Source organism: Trichechus manatus, unplaced genomic scaffold (assembly GCF_000243295.1).
Source record: "Trichechus manatus latirostris isolate Lorelei unplaced genomic scaffold, TriManLat1.0 scaffold00025, whole genome shotgun sequence".
NCBI lineage: Eukaryota > Metazoa > Chordata > Mammalia > Sirenia > Trichechidae > Trichechus > Trichechus manatus.
This window is the reverse complement of record NW_004443961.1, coordinates 112,016-139,634: the sequence shown is the minus strand read 5'-3', so window position 1 is coordinate 139,634 and position 27,619 is coordinate 112,016. Positions and strand designations below refer to the sequence as shown.

Sequence of the window (27,619 nt, the reverse complement as noted above, 5' to 3'; positions counted from 1 at the left end):
GTGAGTTTTATTTTTTTAGCCTGTAGCCCGTCCCGAGGCACCTCGGAAGAAAGGCCTGGCCTTCTACTTCGGGAAACATCAGCCACTGAAAACCCTATGGGGCACAGTTCTACTCTGACACATGTGGGGTCACCATGAGTTGGAACTGACTCAATGGTTGGTTAGTGTATTTCACAGGCAATATTTATCATTGTTAAAAGCAAAGACACTTATTTCATTTAGTCTTCCTTCAGGTATCAAGCTAAGGCTGATTCCAGTCCAAGTATCAAGCTAAAGCCTCACCACAAACCAGCATTTCCCAGCGTGTTCCAGAGAACCCCAGTGTTTTGTAAACCATGCCCGAGTGTACGAGAAGGGGGTGTTGGGAGTCAGACACTGCTGGGAGAGACGGGGATGAACCAAGATAAACAGGTGAATGTGCCCTGGAATCTCTTACACGCTGCTCTTTTCCCCACATTCTGACCTCAGATTTCATTTATGTATTTATTTTTTCATGGTGTATTTCACAAGTTTAATATTCTGAGAAATCACTTAGCGAAACTTTGCAATACACCTTCCTGACTTCAGAAAAACATCCTACACCAGGAAAGGACAAAAGCACGACGTTTCGCTAGTAAAATGTCTTGCAGGATAACAAATGCTCTCAGGTACCCAGGGAGAGAAAATAATATGCACTTGGAATTCTCAAGAACACAGGAGCAGCTACTTTGCGTGTGCAAGGTCAGAGGCCATGGAGGCTTAGTCAGACAGCATTGCTACCTCTTACTTTACTCCACTCTCTCAAGGCTCAAAGACCTTTGAACAAGTGACTCACCAATTGTACTATGGTGGCCTGCGTGTCGCTGCGATGCTGGAAACTAGGCCACCAGTATTTCAAATAGCAGCAGGGTCACCCATGGTGGACAGGTTTCAGGGGAGCTTCCAGACTCAGATAGACTAGGAAGAAAGGCCTGGTGATCTACTTCCAAAAATTAGCCAATGAAAACTCTATGGATCACAACAGAAGACTGTCCAACAGAATGCTGGAGGACGAGAGCCCCAGGGTGGAAGGACTCAAAAACACACAGTGGCCGTAACAATGGATTTGAGCGTATCAGAGATTGTGAAGGTGGCATAGGTCCAGGCGACATTTCCTTTTATCGTACATGGGGTCCCCGTGAGTCAGAGCCAACTTGACGGCAATGAACAATTATTATGATTATGACCTCCACACAGCTAATAAGTCAAGATACACACCTCAACCTACACTGCCCACCTGCTCAGTCACTTGTGGACTCCTGCGACACTTCCCTAATTGACCTCTTGACTTCCGCACTGGCCCCCTTACAATCTACTCACACATGGGTCCCAAGAGCTTTCAGAGCTGAAAACAGATCATGTCAGCTTCCTACACGGGGTGCCCAACTTCTTATCCTGAGTCCTACATGGCCTGGTCCTTGGCAATTTCTCTGACCTTATCACTCATCACTTTCCCACACTGGCCATTTATCTGGACCTAGAAAATTCCAAACCTCCTCCAACCTAGGGCTTTGTTCCTGCTGTTGCCCTGCCTGGAAGAGCTTCTCCCTAGTGTTAGAAATGGCTGCTGCTTTCTCATCTCCTGGGTTTCAATTCAAATGTCCCATCCTACTTCTCACCGGTCCGCTTCTCTCCCTCTTAAAATCAGATAGCTAGATAAACAAACAAACCTGTTGCCATAGAGTTGATTCTGACTCATAGCGACCCCATAGGACAGAGCAGAACTGCTCCAGAGGGTTTCCAGGAGCAGCTGGTGGGTTCGAACTGCCAACCTTTTGGTTAGCAGCTGTAGCACACCATAGCTCTTAACCACCACGCCACCAGGGCTCCTCAGATAGATAGACAGACAGGTAGCATGTATATGATTATGAAAGTAATGTGTCCATTTTTCCCATCTTATAATTAAGAAGTACTGGGAAGTATAAAGAAGAAAATAGCAACCACCCAATATCCCACGGCACCAAGAAAAATGACTATTAAAACTTGAGCATATTTCCTTGAAGTCTTATTTCTCCTGTATGTTAAACCTTTTTTAAATCATACCATATGTACAAAGCTTCATCCTGTATTTGTGTCACTTAATCTTGTTCTATCAAGACCATTTTACCAAATATTCTTAATACCCATGATTTTGATGTTTGCATACTTCCATCTTATGAATGCGCCATAATTTATACAACTATTCTCCCAAAAAAAAAAAAATCATTTAAGTTATTTCTCCTCCCCACCCCCTTTTTTCCAGTTATAATGCTGGGACAAGCACTTTATATATAGATCTTGCCCTCTGCAATGCAGTATACTTTGGGGGAAATTCCTTAAATTCTATATAATTTAAAGTCCCTGGGTGGTGCAAACAGTTAATGTGCTTGGCTGATAACTGAAAGGCTGGCAGTTCAGGTCCACCCAGAGGTACCTTGGAAGAAAGGCCTGGAGATCTACTTCTGAAAAATCAGCCATTGAAAACCCTATGGAGCACAGTTCTACTCTGACACACATGAGGTCACCATGAGTTGGAATCGACTCAATGACAACTGGGCTGGCTTATATAATTCCATTTCTCCAACTTTGAATTAACTGGATTGATGGGAAAGACACCCATCAGCCTTTCTTTCTGCCATGATGAGGAAAAAGGAGCCCGAGTGTGTTCAAACACTTTGACGTAGCTGGATGAGAGGGGCTGTGTAAATCACAACAGCAGTAGCCTTGCCAGACCGGATGATCACGTAAGCAGTGAGCAAGCTCCTCTCCTGTCCCTCTTCCACAGGGCCACCGCCACCCTGCCCCCTATACCTCAACACTGGTCAACAATTGTGCACGCTGCTTCCAAAGGGGGTGCTGACCCCCATGTTCGAACACCACCGGGAAGCCAGGGGTAGTCAATGTCCTGCCGTATTGCACACACTTTCTGCAGCAAAGCTGGAAAGGAAGGCCAAGATAATTTCATCCAACCTCCCTTTCTGTAAGCCAGGAAACTGACTCCCAGGGGGGTTAAATGACTCCACCTAAAATTTTTCTACAAAGATGCATTTCCCAAGGGTCGTCATATTTCGTATTGGTGAGAAGGCAAAGTGATGTTTTGCTAAATCTGCCCACTTTTTAAGAAACGAATATAAGAGAATATTAAGGTTTTCTCTCGAGAAGAAAGACCTGACCTTATGGCCCATAATCCCACAGCCTCCACCAGCCAGGAGTCGTTATTAACAAACTGACAGGCAGACCTGTAGGCTTTATATGTGGTAAGTTGTTTGCTTCATATTAGCTGGAGATGATAGCTCATGACCCAAATAAGCATTGCTTGTTTTGGTCAAGTTATTTTGCAAGTTCTTTAGTAACTACAAGCCCAGTGTATGCGTAAGGTGCTGAATATAATCTTATCTTTCGCCAAATGTGGACAATGTGGTTTTCTTCAGGCACGTGCATCTCCACACAGAACAGGACATTCGGGATTCATCAACAATTCTCCTTCCGAGGTCACTTCAGATGACTTTTGATTACAAACTGTTTTGGAAACTCCAAATTCTTTCCACTGACTCAGCAACGATCCCTCAACTTATTTGCAAAATGCAGTCATTGGGCAATTCTGGGGAGTTGGGGGTTAACTTCTGGAACTTGGTCATTCTTACATCGTGTTGGTAACCAAACTGTCTGTGCTTGGTGTCTTGGGACCTTCTTCTGCTTCCATTACTACAAACTGGTTAGAACACCCCAGGGACGTTGAAGTCCTTCACAGCTACAATGCAAAAGACACAGTGTGGCTTCTCCAATGTGTCACTATTCCTCATCCAGTGCACAGAAACAGAGAGAAACCTACCCATGTCGCTTACGCCAAAGGTGACATCAACGTGCTCTCCCCATGGGCTTCTCCAGCTTGGGGACGAGCTCAAGCATCAAGTAAGCTACAGCAAAAAGCACATCGCCACCCGTTTCAACAAGTGGACATGGCGAACACCTCGCCAGCTGAGCCACCAGCACAAGGCCTGGAGGGGAGAGCTGAGCAGCTCGGCAGAGAACAAACACCTCCACCAGCGGGCGGTAGACCTTCAGGACCAGCCAACTGCAGGCAGTTCCAGAGAGGGATTCAGTGACAAGGTGGAATCGCTGGAGCAGAGGGAGGAGGACTTTCTCTGACAAGGGGGACGGACAACGTCATGGTGGAGTAGGTCATGACCGTAAATTTGAGTTGGCCATCATTTCAACAGATTGGAAAATAGGTCTCAGGGGGTGAGATTCAAGAAGTTGGGGTTATTTCTTCTGCAAAAAAGCCCAGGCTAAGAAGGGTGGAGGTGAGGACAAATATATGATCCCATACATGAAATATCCAGAATAGGCCAGTGCATCGAGACCAGCGTTGGTTGGTGGTTACCAGGGACTGGGGAAGGAGGAAGTGGGCCGGTACTGCTTAAGAAGTACTGGGTTTCTCACACATGAGGATCGTGCTTCTTGGTTCAATCAAGCAAATGAGGCCAAATGGGCAACACCTGCCCAAAAGCAAAGACAAGAAGGCAGGAAGAGACAGGAAAACTGAACAAATGGACACAGGGAAGCTGGGGTGGAAAGGAGAAGGGTGAGAGTGCTGACACATTGCGGGGATTGCGACCAATGTCACAAAACAATCTGTGTGTACATTTTTCAATGAGAAACTAATTTGCACTGTAAACTTTCCCCTAAGGCACAATCAAACTAAAAAGAAGCACTGAGTTTCTGTTACGGGTGATGAAAAAACTGGAAACCGATTGTAGTGATGGTTGTACAACACGGCGAATGCAAATAACTGTAAATCACTGAACTGACGTGTAAAAACAGCTGAAATGGCAACTGTTTTGTTATTTCTAGTTCACCTCAGTAAAAAAAAAAAGAGAAGGAAATTAATCCTTCATGATGCAAACACTTATGTCTCGTCCTTTACTGATAATGGCAATGTTTGAATAAAAAAAAATTTGTTGTTCCTTCTCACACCTGCCGAGTTCATGAAGGAACCATCAGCGACCCTCTAGGACAGAGTAGAACCGCCCCATAGAGTTTCCAAGGCTGTAAATCTTCATGGAAGCAGACTGCCATATCTCTGTCCTGAGGAACTGCTGGTGGGTTCTAAATGCTGACCTTTCTGTTAGCAGTTGAGAGCTTACCCACTGCTCCACCAGGGAAAACCCTATGGGGCAGTTCTACTCTGTCACATGGGGTCACTATGAGTTGGAATCGACTTGTCAGCCCCTAACAACAACGCTTCCTTATTCAAGGCTATCGGAACGGCTTTATTCGTGAAAAGCATCCTGCTTTTCTAAATAAACTCTCTCTCAACCCAACTATTTTAGCAATCTCTAAGTAGCTTCTTTTTCTCTCCTTGTGTTTTAAAACTCTCCCTTGCTAGCGCTTTTTGCGAAGACAGAGAGAAAGAATGGATGAATATTCGCTGAAGTGGGAAGGCAGCAAAACAACTGCCTGAACGAGATGCCCTCATTCAAAACCTGCAGGAAAAAGCAAGTGGCTCTTCCTCTCGTTAAAATGTGTTGGCAACAGACTTTGATTTCATCTAAACGAGCTTCAGATGCCTATTAATATTAGTAACATCTTTTAGTTTTTTGGTGTCTTGTACTCCAGCATTTCATAGAAAACTGCAAATCTAGTTACATGATTTTAAGGTACTTATGGCGCAGTGGTTAAGAGCTCGGCTGCTAACTAAAACTTCGGCAGTTCGAATCCACCAGAGGCTCCTTGGAAACTCTATGGGGCAGCTCTACTCTGTCCTGTACAATCGCTCTGAGCCGGAATCGACTCGACGGCAATGAGTTTGGTTTTTGGTACGCGTTGGTGGTTCAGGGGTAGAAGTCTTGCCTTCCTTGCGGGAGACTGGGGTTTGATTCCCCGCCAATGCACCTCATGCGTGGCCACCACCTGTCAGTGGAGGTTTGTATGTTGCTGTGATGCTGAACAGGTTTCAGCAGAGCTTCCAGACTAACATAGACTAGGAAGAAAGGCCTGGTGATCTTCTCCCAAATATCAGTCAATGAAGACCCTATGGAACACAACGGTGTGATCTGCAACTGATCATGGGCATGGCACAGGACCAGGCAGCATTTTGTTGCATCACGCGTGGGGTCGCCATGGGTCAGGGGGCCAACTCAATGGCAACCAACATCAACAATGAAAGGCAAACAGCTGAGGACTGGTTTTATTAACTATTCATGTTTCACTGCCAGGAAAATCTATTTTAAATGTAATAATAAAAATAGCAAACTTTACTGAAGTCTTATATGTGCAAGCACGGCTCTAAGCACCTGTTAAGATGACTACTAGCCCATTTGACAGCTGACAAAATTGAGGCACTTTTACAAGGTACCACAAGTAGCAAATAGCACTGATGCAGTTCAGATCCAGGTGCTCTGAAGCTTGATCCCGGACCTGTGACCACGCTGCTCCTTCTAAGAACAACAGTGAAAATGTCTCCTTGGTCAACAAGCAGGCTCACCAAACTTTATTATAACGTGGTCCTTGTTTATATCACTTGTTGTTGTTGTTAGGTGCCGTCGGGTCGGTTCCGAATCATAGTGACCCTATGCACGACAGAACAAAACGCGTCCGGTCCTGGGCCATCCTCACAATCGTTGTTATGCTTGAGCCCACTGTTGCAGCCACTGTGTCAGTCCATCTCGTTGAGGGTCTTCCTCTTTTTTGCTGATCCTCTACTTTACAAAACATGATGTCCTTCTCCAGGGACTGAGCCATCCTGATAATATGTACAAAGTATGTCAGAAGTAGTCTCGCCATTCTTGCTTCCAAGGAGCATTCTGGTTGTATTTCTTCCAGGACAGATTTGTTCGTTCTTCTGACAGTCCATGGTATATTCAATATTTTTCGCCAACACCACAATTCAAAGGCACCAATTCTTCTTCGGTCTTCCTTATTCATTGTCCAGCTTTCGCATGCATATGAGGTGACTGAAAACACCATGACTTGGGTCAGGCACATCTTAGTCCTCAAGGTGACATCTTTGCTTTTCAACACTTCAAAGAGATCTTCTGCAGCAGATTTGCCCAATGCAATGTCTTTTGATTTCTTGACTGCTGCTTCCACAGGTGTTGATTGTGGATCCAAGTAAAACGAAATCCATGACAACTTCAATCTTTTCTCTGTTTATCATGATGTTGTTATTGGTCCAGTTGTGAGGCTTTTTGTTTTCTTTATGTTGAGATGTAATCCGTACTGAAGGCTGTAGTCTTTGATCTTCATCAGTAAGTGCTTCAAGTCCTCTTCACTTTCAGCAAGCAAGGTTGTGTCATCTGCATATCACAGGTTGTTAATGAGTCTTCCTCCCAATCTGATGCTGCATCCTTCTTCATGTAGTCCAGCTTCTCGGGTTATTTGCTCAGCATACAGACTGAATAGGTGTGGTGAAAGGATACAACCCTAAGCGTATTGTATCACCTATGAGGGCTAAATGATGGTCACCCAAACTGTAAGATTTCAGAAGGCTGAATATAACACAGATGACTTAGAAGGTGAGAGTGAGTGCATACCCCAGTGTCAGACAGAGGTTGTGGCATTTTAAATACATCACAAGCAAATTAAAGCTAGACATCTCAGAGCTCAGTATTTTATATATTCTGGAATGATCTGGGAACACGTTTTGTACATATGCTTCTGAGTGAGCTAAGACTCTGCCACCCCCAAGTGGTCCAGGGAGGAGCAGCAACAGCACCCCCAGGGAGCCAATCACAAAGCCACCACCAGTTGCCCTGGAGTTGATTTTGACTTATAATGACCCCATGTGCGTCAGAGCAGAACTGCACTCCATGGGGTTTTCAGTGGCTGATTTTTCGGAGGTAGATTGCCAGGCCTTTCTTCCAAGTTGCCTCTGTGTGGACTCCAACGGCCAACCTCTCAGTTAGGAGCGGAATGTACTGTTTGTGCCACCCAGGGACTCCAGAAATGCACCCCAGACCTGCTGAATGAGAACCTGTGTTTTAACAACACCCAGGTGATTCAAATGCTCAAGTTTGAGAAGCACTGATCCAACAGACGGTCTGGTTTCAATTTGGCAGACATAGACATCTTGTAGATCGTTGTGATTCCTATTTTGCATGGCCGCTAGGAAGCTGAAAGCCAAATGTGCAGCCTACGTTTTAAGGAACTGCTGAAGGCCTTAAGATACATTCTGGGCATTAATCTCACTCAGGTATAGACGCATTTTCCTCTCCTTGTTTTCCTGTCAGCCAGACATTTTGCATCTTGTTATCCAATCTCTGCGTGGTACTTCAGATATTTTTTGCAATGGGAAGGTTTCTGAATGTTGTTGTTGTTAGGTGCCGTTGAGTCGATTCCGACTCATAGTGACCTCCTGGGACAGAGTAGAACTGCCCCAGAAGGTTTTCTTGGCTGTAATCTTTACAAAAGCAGATTGCCAGGTATTTCTCCTGCGGGGCCACTGGTGGTTTCAAACCAAGTACTTAACCATTTGCACCACCAGGGCCCCTTGCTAAAATAAAACACCCGCAGTGTCCTGTCCTGCCGTTGCACGGTCTCATGCCGTCCCTTGGGGTCACTCCTGTGTCCAACGCTTTAGGTTGGAGTGAAGCACACACTCACAGCAGCACTGATGCAAAAATGAAAATGGAAAGAAAACGACGGTGAGCAGGGCAAGGAGGACGCTGCACCTCCAGAAATCAGAGCAACTACAGCCAAGCACGAAACCTCTTCCAGGTACCAGGCAGAGGCCACACAGGCCGCCTACCTGCAAGACTTTGCAAGATGAGAAAGCTGCACTGGGGCGTTGTCACCGCGGCAGCGGCCCCTTCGTCCCTCCTGTGCCCCGTGGGCCGGGATGTCCGCATAAATGCCATCGTCACTGTCCTCTGCTGCCCCACAGACAGCAAATGCAGCTCAGAGGCCAGAGACTAGACATTACCAACTGTGCAGAAACACAAAAGTAAATGCCCTCATCTTCTCTCTCAATAACCTTCTGTTAAAAAAAAAATTCAAAAATCAAATGAGGGAGAAGAAAAAAAACACCTCCAGCAAACCTTAATTCCTCTAATCACACCCCTTGTAAAGTTTTTTTTGGGGGAAAAAAAATCCACGCTTTCTCAGTTGATGGATTACAATTTAAAAATCAAATATTGTGACTTTATATAGAATAACCACTATTACTACTAACCATTTTTCTGTGACTATGAACTAATTAAGTACTCATCCTAGCCGCCGTGGTGCTTATAGAGTATCTTTTCCATTGCGTTATTCCTCGCCCCTTTTTTTTTAATCGAGGTTAAAATTCACCATCTGAGCCATGTAAAGCGTACAATTCTGTGGCTTTTAGTACATTTGCAATATTGCACAACTGTCACCGCTAGGTAATTCCAAAACATTTTCCTCACTCCCTAAAGAAACCCCACGGCCGTTCGGCAGTCATCCCCGACGCTTTTTTATGAAATAGGCAAGAGTTCCTGTCATGTGACAGCCAGGCGGACCAGCCTTCCTCCCGCTGGATAGAGCAGAATGTCAGGCTGGCGCAGAGAGAACGCTACCTTTTCAAAACAGTTGAAAGGACCTGAACCAAACTCTTTGCCGTCGAGCTGATTCTGACTCACAGTGACCCTACAGGACAGAGCAGAACTGTCCCAGAGGGTTTCCAAGGCTGTCATCTTTGTGAAAGCAGCCTGCCACATCTTTCTCCCGAGGAGCGGCTGGTGGGTTTGAACCACTGACCTTTTGATTACCAGTCGAGTGATTAACCATTTCGCCACCAGGGCTCCTTGAAAGGACTTGAACCAAAAAAAAAAAAAAATCAAACCCATTGCCGTCAAGTCAATTCCACTTGCTTAAGACAGGTCCAACTATCTGACTAGTTTTCAACAGCAAAAGACTCTGGGGAAAGCTGGGGTCACTGCCTTCGGTCTCAGCTACAGCAGATTCCCATCTCAAAGAATCCCAAACACACAAGCACTCGGAGCCGGCTGGAGAAAATGGCCTGCTTACAAACACAAAAACTCTCTCCAAGCCTGCTTGAAGCTTTTTAAACCCAGACCTTATCAAACTGGCTGAAATTCTACCAATTACGATATCCATCTCGGCAAACGTCCTTTGGAAACACTACTTGGCAAATTCACTGAGCAAAGAGGTTTACACTCCCACCTTCCTCTACTCAGCTCTTCCCCGTGAGTGGGGAAGGGGAGAAAAAAGAGGCCGGGGGATTACTGACCATAAGGCGCTGCTCTGGGGAAGATCCGATGCTTGAGGGGGGTCAAGGAGAGGGGGGGAAGCAAGTGGAGGTGGGAGGGTGCCCAACCCCAAACTTCTTTATTCCACAAACCAAAACACCAAACTCGCTGGCTTTGTTCAAGACCTAAAATTCAAGTTTAAAGACGTTGTTTTGATGCCAAATCTGAGCTATGGAGCCTTTTAAAAAGCCACCAGACGGAACTGCCACGTGCAGGCTCACCTCAGCCAGCCTGCCTGCTCCTTTAACGCACAGAGGGGACACATTTTTTCCAGGCTTTGCAAATAGCTTCCTGAAACAAATCTGCCAGCTGACGAAAACACGTGTCCGTGCCAAAACAGTTCCAGTTTTTGCTGTTGCTGAAGTGGATTTTCTTTTTTTTTGCTTTGGGCGCTCTTTTTTTTCAGTCCTCTACCCATCCTAAGAAACAGCCAGTGACTACACGGATAGCAGCTGTTAGCGTGCCTGTTTTATAGAAATGCTTTCAAGTGACATCATAAAGCAAACACTTAATACAAAAGTCCCAGGTACTCAGCACGTGCCCACGAGCGCCTCTTCTTCCTCCCTGACCTAATGCTTAAGGCACACACTTCAATAGCACCGTAAGGTCCATGCCCAGCCAGGGGCCAGGTGTACCAGTGGCTGCCTCTTGCAGGGGTGACTGCCAGCCGGAATGCTACACAGACTGGGGTCATGGGCTCACGGAGGTGGCCGGATGGGCCATATGTTTGGAGCTGAGGGCTGACTCGACGGCACCTAACAACTACTAACAATTTTATTCTTATTAAACCGGTGTTGTTGTCGTTAGCTGCCACTGAGTGGATTCCGACTCTTGGCCACCCCGTGTGTGCAGAGTAGAGCTGCTCCATAGGGTTTTCAAGGCCGTGACCTTTTGGAATCAGATCCCCAGGTCCATCTTCTGAGGCGCCTCGAGATGGGTCCAAACCACCAACCTTTTGGCTGGTAGTCAGTCCAGCGCTCAACTGTTTACACCGCTGAGGGTCTCCTAACTTACAGCAGCGCCTCCTTCTTACCATTTCATTACTGCCTCACCCGTGGATTCCAGGGAAATTTCTCACACTCTCTTCATTTTGTATATGAGGTAGAATTGGTGATGTCTAAATATGTATAGTGAACACCCCAAACACACACATCCACACAGCCCCAAAAAAGACCTCTCTCTCTGTCTCGTTCTCTCCCGCTCAGCATCAACCAAAAACCCAAACCCGCTGCCGTCAAGTCAATTCCAACTCATAGTGACTCTAAAGGACAGACGAGAATGTCCCATAGGGTTTCCAAGGCTGTAATCTTTACAGAAGCTGACCACTATATCTTTCTCCCGTGGAGCAGCTGGTGAGTTCCAAAGCGGACCTTTCTGTTGGCAGCCAAGCGCTTTACCCACTGCGCCACCAGGGCTCCTTTACTCAACACCACGGGGTGTATTTCTCTGTCCCCCTTCCCACTGCATCTTCTAAAACAGTGCCTGATGCTACAGTCCCACCCACCGCCCTCAAGTCGAGTTGGGCTCTTAGCGACCCGATAGCGTTTCCAAGGCTGTAAATCTGTACAGAAGCAGACTGCCACATCTTTCTCCCACGGAGCCACTGGTGGTTTCAAACCGCCAATCTTTCGGTTAGCAGTCAAGCACTTTAACCACTGCACCACCAACGCTTCCTTATTCTATAGTCAGTAGTCACTAATGGAAGAAGGCTGAAGTTAACAGGTTAGAATAAAATCCTTTGCAAAAAACGACCCCAGACATCTCTCCAGACACTGGAATTTTTTCAGTTTTTCTCGGTCCTGTGTTTCAAGGATAAAAAAATAAAACGCGTGTTCTACTTTAATAAACCACAAATCCATCTGGGTTGCAACTGTAATGGCTAATTGTGCCTGAATCTAGAAAGTGAGCAAATTCTGCCCTCTAGTGGCGGAATGTTGTATTGGAACAGTAGTTTTGCAAAACCTACAACTGTTGGTAATTAACCTTAATTGGCTGCCTCCATTTTTTTTTTTTAATTTTTAATTAAAAAAAGTAATGATAAAATAATAATAATAGCTTTTAAAAAACTACTAATAAAAACTAAGTCACTGAGTTTTGGAGCAAGGCCTCAGGAAAGCAAGGACTGTATTCCTGATACATTATTGAAACCAGGGAGCCACTGGTAAAGTCCAGTCATGGTGTTGCGTGCCGTTGAGTCGATGCCAACTCACAGCAACCCTGCAGGACAGAGTAGAGCTGCCCTATAGGGTTTCCAAGTCTTTATGGAAGGAGTTTGCCACATTTTTCTCCCACGGAACAGCTGGTGGGTTCGAAGTGCCAACCTTTCAGGTAGCAGCCAAGTTCTCAATCATCACGCCACCAGAGCTCCCTGCAAAGTCAAGTACTTGAACCAAACCCGCTGCTGTTGAGTTGATTCTGACTCATATCTTCCCTACAGGACAGAGTAGAACTGCCTCATAGGGTTTCCAAGGCTATAAATCTTTACAAACGCAGATCACCAGGTCTTTTTCCTGCAGGGCTGCTGGGTGGGTTCAAACCACAACCCTTTATGGTTAGCAGCCCAGCACTTAACTACTGTGCCACCAGGACTCCTCCATATAGAACTGCTCTTCACAATACAGTGCTCAGGGAAGAAGTCGAGGTGCAGAAGGATGTGTGATTATACTATATTTGTATTAAATCCAATCAGTTGCCATCAAGTTGACTCTGACTCATGGCAACCCCATGTGTCAGAGTACAACTGTGGTCCATAGGGTTTTCAGTGGCTGATTTTGCAGTAGTAGCTCACCAGGCCTTTCTTCTGATGCACCTCTGGGTGGACTCGAACCACTAACCTTTCAGTTAGCAGCTGAGTGTGTTAACAGTTTGCACCACCCAGGGGCTCCATATTTATATTAACAAAGGAAAAACACATGGCTGGATTGGCCTGTGTATACACAGCCTATCTCTGCAAGGATACACAAGAAGCTGACCAAAATGGCTGCCTCCAAAGGGGGGAACTGGAAGGCTGGAGGTCAGGGGAAGTAGGGAGCATTTTGACTATTTGCACCTTTGTACTTTTAAATTTTTGCACCATTAGAATAGGCTACCAATTCCCAAACAAACAAAATTCAAGCAACAAAAGAAACAATACAGGATGAAGAGCTGTTATTCTGACAGTGGTATAAATAAACCATTGTTTAGAGGGTGATTTAAAGAGACAAGAGCCCAGCACAGCATAAGCCATCAATCATTAAAGCGCAGTAACGTTGAAGTACTTATAGCATCAAGGGGCAGTGGTGGTGCAGTGGTAGAAAGCTCGTCTTCTATGTGGGAGACCCTAGTTCGATTCCCCACCAGTCAACTGATGTGCAGCCACCACCCATCTATCAGTGGAGGCTTGTGTGTTGCTATGATGCTGAACAGGTTTCAGCGGAGTTTCCAGACTAAGAGTAGGAAGAAAGGCCTGGTGATCTACTTCTGAAATCAGTCAATGAAAACCCTATGGAGTACAACTGTTCAATCTATAACCCATCATGGGGATGGCACAGGGCTGGGCAGCATTTCGTTCCATTGTGCCTGGGGTCGCCATGAATTGGGGCGGCTAATGGCAACAATCCCTTAAAACTGCCCTGTGATGTGGGAGGCACCCCTGTTCGGCCAGATACCAGGCTAGCTCTGAGCATGCTGACTGCTGGTCTGGGAGCTTGCTGCTGAAGAGGAAGAGGCCTAGAAAGCAGCTAATTATCCATCAAAGAAACCGTGCTTCGATGGATAAGCTTGTTCTCCGCCATCACAATCCTCCACAGCAAGTCTGATAATTGGATAAACAAGACCTCAGAGGCTCTCGGGGCGGGAGAAAGATGAAAAAGCACTTTATGTGGCTTTCTCGACTGTAATCACCAGTTAAAGAGCCGGCAAGGAGTTTAACGAGCTCATTACCGCCTCATCGCCTGTGATCTCTCCACGCACCCCGGTGGCAGCTGCAGGATCACAGGCCCGTGAAGGCCTGGCTGGGCCTTGGCGCCCGACCCTGCTGTTTCCCCTCGACCAGGAAACAGCTGGCATCTCCATGCCCAGCTGCAGCGCCACACGGACAAGAAGCCAGGAGTCGGCCCAAACGTGTTTCCAGGCTCACAGCTAGTGTTTTCTGAATCCGGGCGTGGAGAAAGTATTGGCTAATCCTGTTCATCAACCTGATTTTTCCAGCTGTTCAGCTCTACTTTCAGAATTGCTGGCTGGCTCGTGGTTTCTCAAAGCCTCTTGCCTGGGCCTGTTTTCAGGGAACGCTAGTCTGGGGCCGTGCCTTTGACCCATAGAGAGTGGACTCAGCATGGCAAAGGAGCAAAGCCCCTGGTTTGGGAGAGCCTATCGACTCAATGGCACTGGGTTTGGGTTTTTGTTTTTTTTTTTTTTTTTAGTTATTCCTGGGATAATGTGCTCAGCTGCTAACCGAAAGGTTGGAGGTTCAAGTCCACAAAGATGTGCTTTGGAAGAAAGGCCTGGTGATCCACGTCTGAAAAATCAGCCACTGAAAACCCTATGGAGCAGTTCCACTCTAACACACATGGGGGCGCCATGAGCGGGAGTCAACACAATGGCAACTGGTACACTGGTTAGTCATTCCTGGGATCAGCACTTCCGGTCGTAGAGGCTGACCTCTCCCCCGAGAGCCAGAGTTGGTTGTACCGGTGCCCAGCTCTCACTGGCTCCTTGGGATGCTTCCTGGAGTCCTGGGCAGGTCGGCTGTCACTGAGCCAGAACTTTCCTCAAAGCAATCTGAATACAGAGAAGGGAGCAGGGGCACCGCCCGCAATGTGAATGGCACCCTCGCAGGACATGGCGGTGGTCTTAGTTGCTCAGGCTGCTGTAACAAAGTATCACAAAGTGAGGCCTGAAATGATGGGAACTTGCTGCCTCACGGCTCTGGAGAGGATCGGCCGAGGTCAGGGCGTGGGCGGGGCCGTGCTCTCTCCCAGGGCTCTGGGGAAGACCTTCCTTCTCTCTCCCGGTTCCTGGTGGCCCCAGGTAGCCCCTGGCTGGCAGCAGTAGCATAGCTCCGTCTTCTCTCTCTGTTGCTTTTCCTCACGTTGCGTTAGGACCCGCCCTACTCTAGTATGGTGGGCGGTGATGACTCAGTGGTAGACTTCTCACCTTCCATGCGGGAGTCCTGAGTTCCATTCCTGGCCAAGGCATCTCATGCACGGCCACCACCCATCTGTCAGTGGAGGCCTGTGTGTTGCTATGATGCTGAAGAGGTTTCAGCAGAGCTTCTAGACTAAGACCAGGAAGAAAGACCTGGCAATCTACGTCCAAAAATTAGCCAAGGAAAATCCTATGAATCACAATGATCTGATCCGCAACCGATTGTGTGGATGGCGCAGGACCAGGTAGCATTCTGTGCATGGGGCCACCATGAGCTGGGGGCCAACTCAACAGCAGCTAACAACTCCAGTATGACCTCGTGTTAGCGTAACTGAAAACGTCATCACAGATCCTATTTCACAGGTAAAGGGGTTAGCACTTCAACATATCTTTGTGGGAGACACAGTCCAACCCAGAACAGTGACCCTGACTCAGGCACCTGAAGGATCAGGGAACAGAAAGGAGGTGTGTGAAGAGCTGGGAGGTGATTCCGGCCCATCCCAGCTTCACCTGAGGCTTGACGGCAATGCCCATTTAAGCAAAGGTAAAGGTACCTGAGTTGTGCTCACACTACGTTAACTGGAAACCCTCCCCAAACACGAGAATCCCATAACGTGTGACTGACTACCCCTCACACTCAAGGCCAGACAAGCTCTGCCGTTAGAACCACGGAATAGCTCCCTCCAAGGAGCCCTGGTGGTGCAGCGCTTAAGCGCTCGGCTGCTAACCAAAAGGCTGGAGATTCCAACCTACCCAGCGGCTTCTCAGGAGACCTGGTGAACTGCTCCCATAAAGATTACAGCCTCGGAAGCCCTATGGGGTGGTTCCACTCTGTCCTGTAGGGTTACTAGCATCAGAATCAGCTGGACGGCACCTAACTACAAGAGCTCCCTCCACCCAAAGGTTCCCGGCTGTTTACATTAAAAACACGGATTAGAAATACAAATTCTGGCTTTGTCGGTGTAGGTATTCGCTGCTTGACCCAATAGATGGATTCTGCAAAGTTACAGGTGGATCAAATTTTTATAAGTCAAGCCATGTTTCAAATTCATGGGATGAATCCTCTATAAAACAAAGGCTTATACCTGAATGTATCCATTCTATCAATCTTAACAGCCGTTTATTTCCTTAAAGGTATACAGCTGTGACCCCGACTAAAAAAAAAAACAGTTGTCATCGTCAATTCCAACTCATGGAGACCCCATGTGTGTCACAGCAGGACTGTGCTCCATAGGGTTTTCAGTGGCTTATTTTTCAGAAGTAGATTGCAAGGCCTTTCTTCCGAGGCATCTCTGGGTGGACTCGAACCTCTAATCTTTTGGTTAGCAGGTGAGCACTTAACTGTTTCTGCCACTCGGGCTGCTGTGACCAGGATTAGAGGCATAGAAATAGCAGTTGTCAACAAGGAAAATTACCCTGTACGCTGCAACCTATATAGAACGATGTCCAGAATTCTTCAACTAAGTTGAAGGAACACTTTTCTAAAAGAACCCAGAATGGCTGTCCCTACTGAAATGAAGAAATTCAGCCAGAATGCTCCTTAAAAGCAAAGATGGCGAGACTCCGTCTCACCTACTTTGGACATGTTATCAGGAGAGATCAGTCCCTGGAGAAGGACACCATGCTTGGTAAAGTAGAGGGTCAGCACAGACCAAAAAAACCAAACCCGTTGCCATCGAGTTGATGCTTGAGAAAAGCCTTTTTATTTATTTTTGGGAGGTGTAGGGTAGAAAAGCATTGATGTTACAAGCTTTTTGAGGTACGGGAAGATGACAAGGGGGACAAAAGGACAGGAAGATTGTCAGAAATGAGAAGATTAGGCCATCCAAGACAAACTTAGCCAACCTAGTGATCTTATCTAGGGTTCACACCTGACTCGATTCTTTCCATTTCCATCTTGTGAGAGAAGGGTGGAAATGTGGGAAAGGGAGAACGAGTCTAGGGCTGGGTTCTGTCTGCACTTACCTAATTAAGGCCACTATAAAGCATGTGACAGCTGTGGAATAAATTTAACAACAGCAGCAGAGATTCAAACAAGATGCCCCCTGAGTTTCTGCAGCATACACATAGTAAAATTCTAATCTAAGTTCACCATAGCTTTTTCCTCAAACAAGCCATAAAATTGATCAAAGAGTCTATGGAAGTATCCTGATCAAAAGGGGGAAAATGCAGAACAGAACTTCAAGTTCTCATAGAATCCAGACTTTCTGGATCCATGGAGGCTGGATAAACCCCTAAAACTATTTCCCTGGGATAATCTTTAAACCTTAAAACCAAAAATATCCTCCAAAATCTTCTTAAAACCGAACAATAGCTTAGCTTAACTAGTAAAGACTGTCTGCCTTGTGCACTGTGCTCTTTTAAGAACGATCTCTACGCGATCAAACCAACAGCAGTAACTTGAAAGATTAGACAGCAAGCTTTGGGGGCAGTGAGTTTATTTTCACGGGGGAGGAACAACTCAGAAAAGGAGGGTGAGAATGGTTGCACAACTCGAAGAATGTGATCAATGTCACTGAATTGTACATGGAGGAATGGTTGAATTGGTGCATGTTTTGTTCTGTATATTCTCAGCAACAACAACAAAAATAAAATAAATTATCTATGTTTTTTGAAAGTCGTAAAATATGGTGGCTTGGGAGCCAAGAGAAAGGGCTGCGGCCAAACTGGAGGGAAGTGTTTTCATTCCCAAGAGCAGAGACCTGGCTTCTAACAGGTGGTCCTGGTATTTCCACAGGGCACAGGATAGCTAAAGAATATTCACTCTAACTTTTTCTTAAGATGCCACGCAGGGTCCACAGTAATCCGTCCAGACTTGTCTCCTCTGCACTCCTACGTTTCTGAATTATCCAGCACACACGAGCGCACTCCCAGCCTGCTGTGATGTAATTAAGGGATAATGTTTGCAGCAGGGAGTGCAGAGTCGTAAATGCCTCCTGGGGGTGATTAAATGCTGAGGGGAAGCTGAATAACTGTAGGATTTTCTCGATGCAAGTTTAACCCAATGCCACGGGTTTTTTTCAGTTATAGGATAAGGTTTGTAAAAAGAAACGAAGCACTCCATCCCTAAGCTTTCCTGTCCCTCTAGGGGATGGAAAATTGAACCTACTGCACCCTGGGGATGCTGGTGGGTGTCTTATCTGGGAGCCGCGTTTGGGCTGAGTTTCTATTCAAGAAATGGGGGTAGAAAACAAAGAACTAGCTCTGGAAGGACTAAGGGGGGAGGGAGGGGGGAACGAGTGTGTACCTCGTGAATCTTGAAAGGAAAAGGCACATTTCTAACTGTAGGTAGTTGATTATATTTCTCATGTCATTTTTAACCTTGACTAACTACTCCCTTGGTCCCTGGGTGGAGCAGAAGGTTAAGCGCTTGGCTGCAACCCAAAGGTTGGAGTTAGAGTCTACCCAGAGGTGCCTTGGAAGAAAGGCCTGGCGATCTACTTCTGAAAAATCAGCCTCTGAAAATCGTATGGAGCACAGTCTTGCTCTGACACACACAGGGGCAACAGGAGTCAGAATCGACTTGATGGGAACCCGTTAACTACTCACTTATCCTCTCTGGATCTCAATTTCGTCACCTGGAAATGTGGAGGGTAGGGGTAGGGAGAGTTCGGATTCCTGAGCTCCAAGGTTCTTTGCATGTCAGTCCCACGTGTGTCATCCTGGGAAGTGCAGGTGAGGATCTGGGGAAATGGGAATGCTCATGCGTTGCTGGTAGGGCTGCAAGCTAGTACAATTTGGGGGGGAAAATAGCCGTGTGAAGAAAACTGGAAATGCATATAACTGGTGAGCCAGTAATTTCGATTTTAGGCATTTTCCTTAGGGAAACTTTCACACATGTGCACAGAGACACAGACAAAAAATTTTCACTGTAAGAGCAAAAGCTAGGGAAAAAAATGTTAGCTAGATAAACATCTATAATAGGGAAGTGGATAAATAGAACATGGCCTAGTCACACAAAGAGATACTACACAGCCATTAGAAAGAATGACTAAGCTCTATATAAGCCACTATCGGTATTTCTGTAACACACGCTGGTAGAGTCCCACTGGCTACATTTGTGAAAATCCGTGTAACTAAAAAAGAAATGCGTATAACTGAGCGTCACACATTGAGTCTTACTGAATTAATAAAATTCATGAGTCTACAGTAGTACTCGAAGGAGCCATGGTGGCACAACAATTAAGCGCTCAGCTGCTAACCGAAACGTTGGAGGTTCAAAGATCTGACGATCTGCTCCCGTGAAGATTACAGCCAAGCAAATCCTATGAGGCAGTTCGACTCTGTCACGTGGGGTCACTGCGTTGGAGGTAACTCGACGGCATACAACCACATCAACAACAATCACACAGTAATACTCAAACAAAAATCATACCTGAGTGGAAAAAAAAGCAAAGTGCAGTGAAACATATACAGTGTGAAATCAGTTACGTACATGGAATTAGGTAAAAATAATCTCATCCAGTGTTCACAGGTACATATATGAGTGTGAAACCTGGAGAATGTGGGACGAAGGACACACAGAGGTTCTTGGTAACCGTGACATTTGGGAGACAAGACAGAGGCCTGCCACTAGACACTGGGGATGAGGGGACTTCGACGTAATCTGTATTAGTTTATTTCTTGTATATAAAAACAACAAAAAACCCAGCAACAAATGTTAACAACAAAATACCATTTCTGGATGGTGGGGGAAAGGTGCTTGTTATAGCATTCTTTTCTGCATTTAAAAAAAATTGTCAAAATACATAAAGGACATGAGCAGCAATGCCCTGGGCAAGTGTGTGCTGGCTGCGCCCCTTCCCAGCCCAGTGTGGATGGTCAGGTGGCTGCAGGTGGCATTGAGAAACGGAGGCAGCCTTATCTTTTCAGGTCCCTATGGTATGGCTCTGTGCTGTCCAGTAGGGCCACCTGCCACATGCAACTACTTGGATTTAAATGAATTAAAATTAATCAAAATGTCAGCTCCTCCCTCACACTGGCCACATTTCACGTGCTAAATAGCCACACGTGGCTCGCGGCTATCCTCCGGGCAGCGCAGACCTAGATCGTTTCTATCACTGCGAGGAGTCCTACTGGACTGAGCTGGTGTAGAGAGCAACAGCTGCCTTTCAAGCAACTAGAACATGTTTGGCCCATTGTTTTTTTGCTATTTCGTCCTTCTGCACATAGAAAAACCAAGATAACAACGGTGGTTGTTGTTAGGTGCCGCTGAGTCGCTTCTGACTCATAGCGACCCTACGCGCCCCGGAACGAAACACTGCCCGGTCCTGCACCATCCTCACAATTGTTGTTATGTTTGAGCCCATTGTTGCAGCTACTGTGTCAATCCATCTCATTGAGGGTCTCCCTCTTTTTCGCTGACCTTCTACTTTACCAAGCATGATGTCCTTCTCCAGGGACTGGTCCCTCCTGATAACAGGTCCAAAGTATGTGAGATAATGACTAGGAGGTATTTTTCATTTCTGGAAAGATTATGTCCACTCTGGTCCTAAATTATGATGATGACCGAAGTAACGGCCTCTTGTTAAAGAGACTTGGATAAACCATGTTTAGAAAGAGATCTAGCAATTATAGTTATGCAGACACGTTTCATTTTCCCCCAAATTTAGGAAGTAGGAAGACAGGCTGAAGGACAATGAAAGCATTATCCAAACAAAACTCAGGATGTGGGTGCTATGGTTTCCCAGAAGCCTCCGTCTCTCACCTGTACACAGTATGAGGGACGTACACCTCCCGGGTCGGAAACTCCAAAATCTCTTTGTGTGGACGTGTTCGGTTTTCAGAAAATGGTCTCAGTGGCAACATTTCAGGAGTCAGACAGCAATTGAGTATCTCCGGAGCTGGGGAAATTTCCAGTCTAAGCAACCCTAAAGGGAAAAAATAGGACTATTTTAGTAAAGAAACGGCCACGTTACAAGGGAACTGTGGAAGGGTGTTTGTTGTACGCTACATTCTTTTAGGAGCGTAAGTATAGGCTGGGGGAGTCTAAGAGTTTTGGAATTCTCAGTATTTTCCTATAGTTTGAGAAAACGCATGTCACGGCAACATTTTGAGCTTTAGTTTCTGTAAATTAAAAAGTAAGAAGCTGTAAAACAAGTAGGGATGCATTAGATGATCTTCAAAGTCCCTTCTGGAACTGCTACTCTATAACAGTACATACTTAAGTAGCTTCCACACATTGCGAGCATTAAAAATTGGTGGTTTTCAAACTGAGTTCCCTGGTACCCTAGGGTGCGACAGAAGTGCCTCAGGAGTTACTGGGCTGAGGATGAGGATGGTGCACTCACCTTCAACCAGAGAATCAGACTCTTATTTACTTTTATAACAGGGTTCCATATACTATTTCATTTGAAAAAAAAGGGCATACGCAGGGCTGCCACAAGTCAGAATCGACTTGAGTTTGGTTTTTTGTTTTTGTTCAAACAGTTATCTGAGAGCCCTGATCTAAAGCATGGTCTTTATTTACAGAAGCAATCTTTAAAAAAAAATTAAAAAATTGAAAAATTAACAGATTTGTCAAAAATGCAGACCAAGTCAGATTTCTTAACCGTTCAAGTAAAATCCCACATTTCACTTGGCAAACGTGGTTTTATAAATCCCAGCAGGAGATACATAACTCGTCTATCATCCTGGCTCTGGCACAGTGGCAGAGGACACAGACCAGAATCCCCACCTGGAATGGACTTGACCCTTCTCTGCAAGGATGAAGACCTTTTGTAGTCAGCTAGGAACTTGAACAAGTCTTCGTCACTCAGGCGATCTCCTTCCTGCCAAGAGAGACGTCATGTTAGTGTAGATGGGCTGTGGAGTCTTGGGTTAGGGGCCAACGATCTCTGGGTAGCCTTTTTTTTTTTTAATTGTGCTTTAAGTGAAAGTTTACAATTCAAGTTAATCTCTCATACAAAAATTTATACACACCCTAGTTGCTCTCCCTATACTGTGACATCACACTCCTCCTTTCCACTCCAGATTCCCTGTGTCGATTCAACCAGCTCCTGACCCTCTCTGCCTTCTCATCTCACCTCTGGACAGGAGCTCCCCGTTTAGTCTCATGTATCTACTTGAGCTAAGAAGCACTCTCTTCACGAGTATCATTTTATGTCCCATAGTCCAGTCTAATCTTTGCCTGAAGAGTTGGCCTCAGGAATGGTTTTAGTTTTGGGCTAACAGAGAGTCCAGGGGCCATGTCTTCCGGGGTCCCTCTAGTCTCAGTCAAACCATTCAGTCTGGTCTTTTTACTAGAATTTGAGTTCTGCATCCCGCTTTTTTCCTGCTCTGTCAGGGACTGTCTGTTGTGTTCCCTGTCAGGGCGGTCATTGGTGGTATCCGGGCACCATCTAGTTCTTCTGGTCTCAGGCTGATGAAGTCTCTGGTTTATGTGGCCCTTTCTGTCTCTGGGGCTAATACTTTCCTTGTGTCTTTGGTGTTCTTCATTCTCCTTTACTCCAGGTGGGTTGGGACCAATTGATGCATCTTAGATGGCCGCTCACTAGCTTTGAAGATACCAGACGCCACTCACCAAAGTGGGATGCACAACATCTTCTTAATAAACTTTGTTATCCAGTTGACCTAGATGTCCCCTGAAAGCCTGGTCCTCTGGGTACCCTTTTATCTTTAAGTTTTTTCCCTAACCTGTCTTGCACAGAAATTAGAATTAGAGGCAACTCTGAAATATTTAGTTCAACCTCTTGTCAAATATTCCTGCTCTACCCATCCCAACCCAGCCTCTCATCCTGCCATCGAACACTCCCAACAGCCCATGAAGCAAGCACCGTTATCCCTGCTTTGTAGATAATGACCTTGAGGCTTTGCTCCAAGCCCAGCCCCTCTCTGAATCACCACCTATACCTCCCCTTAGAGTTCAGCACCCCTGCCAAAGTGGGGCCAAATCCAGACACAATGTAACATGGGGAGGTACCTGCTTAAAAAAGTTGTTGATGGTCATGGTGGTGGCTTTGAAATTGGATCCAACCCCATTTTCCTCCAAGGACAAGTTTCGCTCAGAAAGCCTTCTGGATTGGGACAAAGTCCTCCGCTCCCCCACAGAGCTTCTCCCTTCCAGGAAAACAGTTATCATTCTACAGCACGCCCTTCTGTTTGAGTACACAAGCAGTTATTAACTGTGCCATATATACCAGTACCATTTGCTGTTTACTCAACTCTGACTCATAGTGACCCCATGTGTGTCAGAGTAGAACTGTGCTCCATAGGGTTTTCAATGCCTGGTTTTTTTCGGAAGTAGTCAGACCTTTCTCCCAAGGTAACTCTGGCTAGACTGGAACTTCTAACCTTTTGTTAGCAGCTGAGTGCACTAACCATTTACACCATCCAGAGACTCCTTACCACATATAAGATATATTTAGAGTCATTGAGAAGGAGCCCTGGTGGCACAGTGGTTAAGCACTGAACTGCTAACCGAAGGGTTGGTAGTTGAACTCACCATCCTCCTCGGGAGAAAGATATGGCAGTCTGCTTCCGTAAAGATTACAGCCTTGGAAATTCCATGGGGGCAGTTCCACTTGTTCCTATGGGATTGCTGTGAGTTGGAATGGACTGGACGGCACACGACAACAGCAGCAAAGTCGTTGAACAAGAATGCTGAACACGGCCACGTTGTTTTGGATGAACATTTTTGGCCCCTACCTTTCCTAGTCCTCCTGCTGGAGTCCCTGTGCACGCCCCCTTTGTGTCTAAGCGTCTAATCCTACCCTTGCCGGAGCGGAGGGGCCATGAGCAGCTCCTCCCACATGGAGATCAGGGTAGACCAGATGCCACCAGCAGGACTCCCAGCCGCAGCCAGCCAAAGTCTGCAGAGATTGCTCTGCTTGCTTTTATTTTTATATTTGAATTCCACTGGAAGAGGCATATACTCAGATGGCCCTAAAGGCATTTGGGATTAGGACCCAAACAAGGTAGGGTCACCGCTGGAACCTTCTGAACCCCAGCTCTCCTCTGCTCTCACTCTAAACTAGGCAGCAGAACGGGGTCCCTGTCTTGGTTGACCTGCCCAACGGGGAACAGAACCCTGAATGAAACCCTGATACTCCGGCTGGCACCCCACACTCTGCTTTGTTGTTTCTCATCCCGTTTGGGATAAATCTTGTTGCTTTTATACTGTAACACTCAGGGGTTCTGTGGTCAAATTCCTTACAACTCTAATATTGCCAATCCCTGTCTTTGACTATCCTCTTATCCTGGATTCACACCATGATGCTGAATTGGAACTTCCTGTCACCAGTGCCCACCCAAACTCGCACACTGCTCCAGTATCATACACTGCACCTTCTGATTGCTTCTTAAGAACCAGCCTCTGTAGTTGGGTTAATTCATCCTTCAGCTGGCTTCCCCCTCCTCCCTCCCTGCCTGTGACGGAGGTCCCAGCATGCCCTATGTCTGAACCTACCCTACTTATACTGGCTTCTAAGCTGTATGCCTGACACTTTCCAATAAAACTACTGGGGTCTACAGAGAAGTAGGCATTAAAAAAAAAATTGCAGTGTGAAGGTCAGGGTGCAAGAAAGTGAGGTTTGTTACTGACAAGTCAGAAATAACCCAGGGATTCTCACTGGTAACTAACCAAAAGACAGGAAGTTTCAGTCCACTCAAAGGTGCCTTGGAAGAAAGTCCTGGCAATCTACTTCTGAAAAATCAGCCATTGAAAACCCTATGGAGCACAATTCTACTCTGACACACATGGGGTTGCCGTGAATCCGAATCATCTGGACGGCAACTGGTTTTACTGGTTTTCATTATGCACCAATAACTCCAGAATAGCAGCAGCAATAACAAAATATCCTTTCCTCCACTTCCCTGCTACACGGCAACATTTCAGAAGTGGCAGAATGAAGGAATGCATGAGAAATGTGAACCTAGACTTAAATATTTGTGGACACCAAGGCATTTAGGCAAACAGAAACTCCGCCACAGGTGGTGGGCTGGGTCTCCTTGAAAATTCTGACACCCTGGCACAGCTCCACGCCCCAACTGGAAAGGAAATGAATGATTCAGATGGAGGGTGAGGGATGAAGAGGAGAGAAACGTGCTGCATATATCGGAACAGTAACAAGATATTCTTTTCTTTTATTGCACTTGGCAAATGAACGGGAAGGGACTGGATGTTGTGCCGAGAAGCCGAGTTTCACTTTTTGAAACCTTGAGATGGTTGGCTTTCTCAGGCATAGGGGTCAGCCATGGCGCCTTTATCTAATGCACTGATTACTAGACTTTCTTGTCATTTTCAAGAATTTTACTTTTGAGGGGGTGGCTACTGAAAATTAATGTTTTAAAGTGTCCATCCATCCAGAACATTCCATCCAAAAATCTTACTGTAAATGAAGAGTATATGTAAGCTCCACAAATGTTGGTGATAGCTTTGTGGACCACTGTCTAATCAGCCACACGGGACTCAGTCATAACCGTGTTTCATCCTATCTACTTTTCATTCCCCAAATCCTATCATTCTCCCCTCATCCCCGCAAAAGCCAAACCAGTTGCTGCCAAGCTGAGCCCGACTCATGGCGACCTCATGTGTGTCAGAGTAGAACTGTGCTCCACAGGGTCTTCGATGGCTGATTTTTTGGAAGTGGATTGCCAGGCCTTTCTTCCGAGGTGCCTCTGGGTGGATTCGAACCTCCAACCTTTTGGTTAGCAGCTGGTCGTGTTAACAGACGCACCACCCAGGGACTCTACTGCTTTCTGAGCCCCACTAATGAGCAGTTGACCTTGGAGTTGGTATGAAGGTTGAAAATCTTACCGACTATGGCCTCCACATCGGTTACCTCCCTGTCGAGGGTGGAGACGTTGAAGAAGCTGCTCAAGCTTATGGGAGCCCAGGCAAAGGGCATCCGGTACTTCCCCAAACGCTGGCAGAAGGACTCCGCTTGAAGTTTTAGTTTTTCAATCTTGTCCTTACTCTAGAGAAAAATGGAAAGAGACCATCAAAAACAAGCAATACGGTATCAGCCCCAAGTCTACTGCCTCTGACATGGATATGACGGCCATCTCTGAGATGCCCTGGTGGCACAATAGTTAAGTGCCTGGCTGCTGACCGAAAGGTTGGCGGTTCAAACCCACCCAGTGGCTCCATGGGAGAAAGACCTGGCGATCTGCTCCTGTAATGATTACAGCCTAGAAAACCCTGTGGGGCAGTTCTAACCCTGTAACGCATGGGGTTGCTAGGGGTCGAAAATTGACTCGATGGCATCCAACAACAACAAGTAATGAAAAAGGACCAACAGGCAGAACCTGACTTGACTGGGACCGGAAGCCTAGCTGGTAAGGAAATAAAGATCTTTTTTTTTTTTTTTTTAAAGAGAGGCTACATTCAATCAATAAATTACACCTCAACTTAAAAAAAATATATCCAAGGCTTGTTATCCCAGCTGATCAATGAATGCTTCTTCTGGGAGTTAGCTACATGATACGGATTCCCATGGGGGACTCATTAGCCTAAAAAGTTTTGTATATTATCTGCCAAGCTCCCAAGCTAACCCGCTTTAAAACAGTTGCCTCGGAGAACTCCAAAAAGACACATAAAGGTTCTTAACAACTTCCTTATTAGGCTGACAATACTTCCAAGGTCTTCTTTCTAAACTCAGAATAAAAGGTCAATTGTTTTTTAAGTCTTTCGTTCAACAAGTCTTACTTGAAATTTGAGTCTGTAGCAGGATGCTGATTTTAAAACCCCAAACCCATTGCCGAGTTGATTCCGACTTATAGTGACCCTACAGGACAGAGTAGAACTGCCCTACCGGGTTTCCAAGGCTGTAAATCTTTACAGAAGCAGATTGCCACATCTTTCTCTCTCGGAGTGGATGGAGGGTTTGAACTGCTGACCTTTTAGTTAGCAGCTGAGCATTTAACCACTGTGCCACCAGGGCTCTCGGGTGCTGACTAGGTAAGTGCTATTAGAGAAAGACCAGGTTTTTAAAATTATATTTGGAACCTTTGCAAATTAACGCCCAGAACAATGTCCTTTACACAGGCTCCGTACCCACGTGGTGCTAATGAACTTATGGTGTACACTACCAAAAAAACCGTTGCCATCAAGTCAATTCCGACCCATGGCGACCCCCTGTGTGAGAGTAGAACTGTTCCATAGAGTTTTCATGGCTGTGACGTTTTGGAAGCAGATCACCAGGTCTTTCTTCTGAGGTGCCTCTGAGTGAATCTGAATTGCCAGTCTTTCGATTAGTAGCCACGTGCTTAGCCTTTTGTACCACGCAGGGACCGTGTGCAGTGATCTCAGCCGCTCCCCATTACCC

At 46.1% G+C, this 27,619-nt stretch overlaps 1 protein-coding gene across 3 annotated transcripts in view; it reads right to left on the bottom strand.

The window, feature by feature from the left end:
* The window catches only part of DOCK8 (dedicator of cytokinesis 8), a 227,026-nt gene that overhangs the window by 102,288 nt on the left and 97,119 nt on the right, over positions 1 to 27,619 (bottom strand). For all 3 annotated transcript variants that reach the window (XM_004373530.2, XM_023728576.1, XM_023728577.1), the window contains 4 exons: positions 26,110 to 26,269; positions 23,275 to 23,411; positions 22,030 to 22,123; positions 21,061 to 21,223 (listed from right to left, as the gene is read on the bottom strand). In XM_004373530.2, the coding sequence (XP_004373587.2) occupies positions 21,061 to 21,223; positions 22,030 to 22,123; positions 23,275 to 23,411; positions 26,110 to 26,269 (554 nt within the window). The remainder of the gene's footprint in view (positions 1 to 21,060; positions 21,224 to 22,029; positions 22,124 to 23,274; positions 23,412 to 26,109; positions 26,270 to 27,619) is intronic.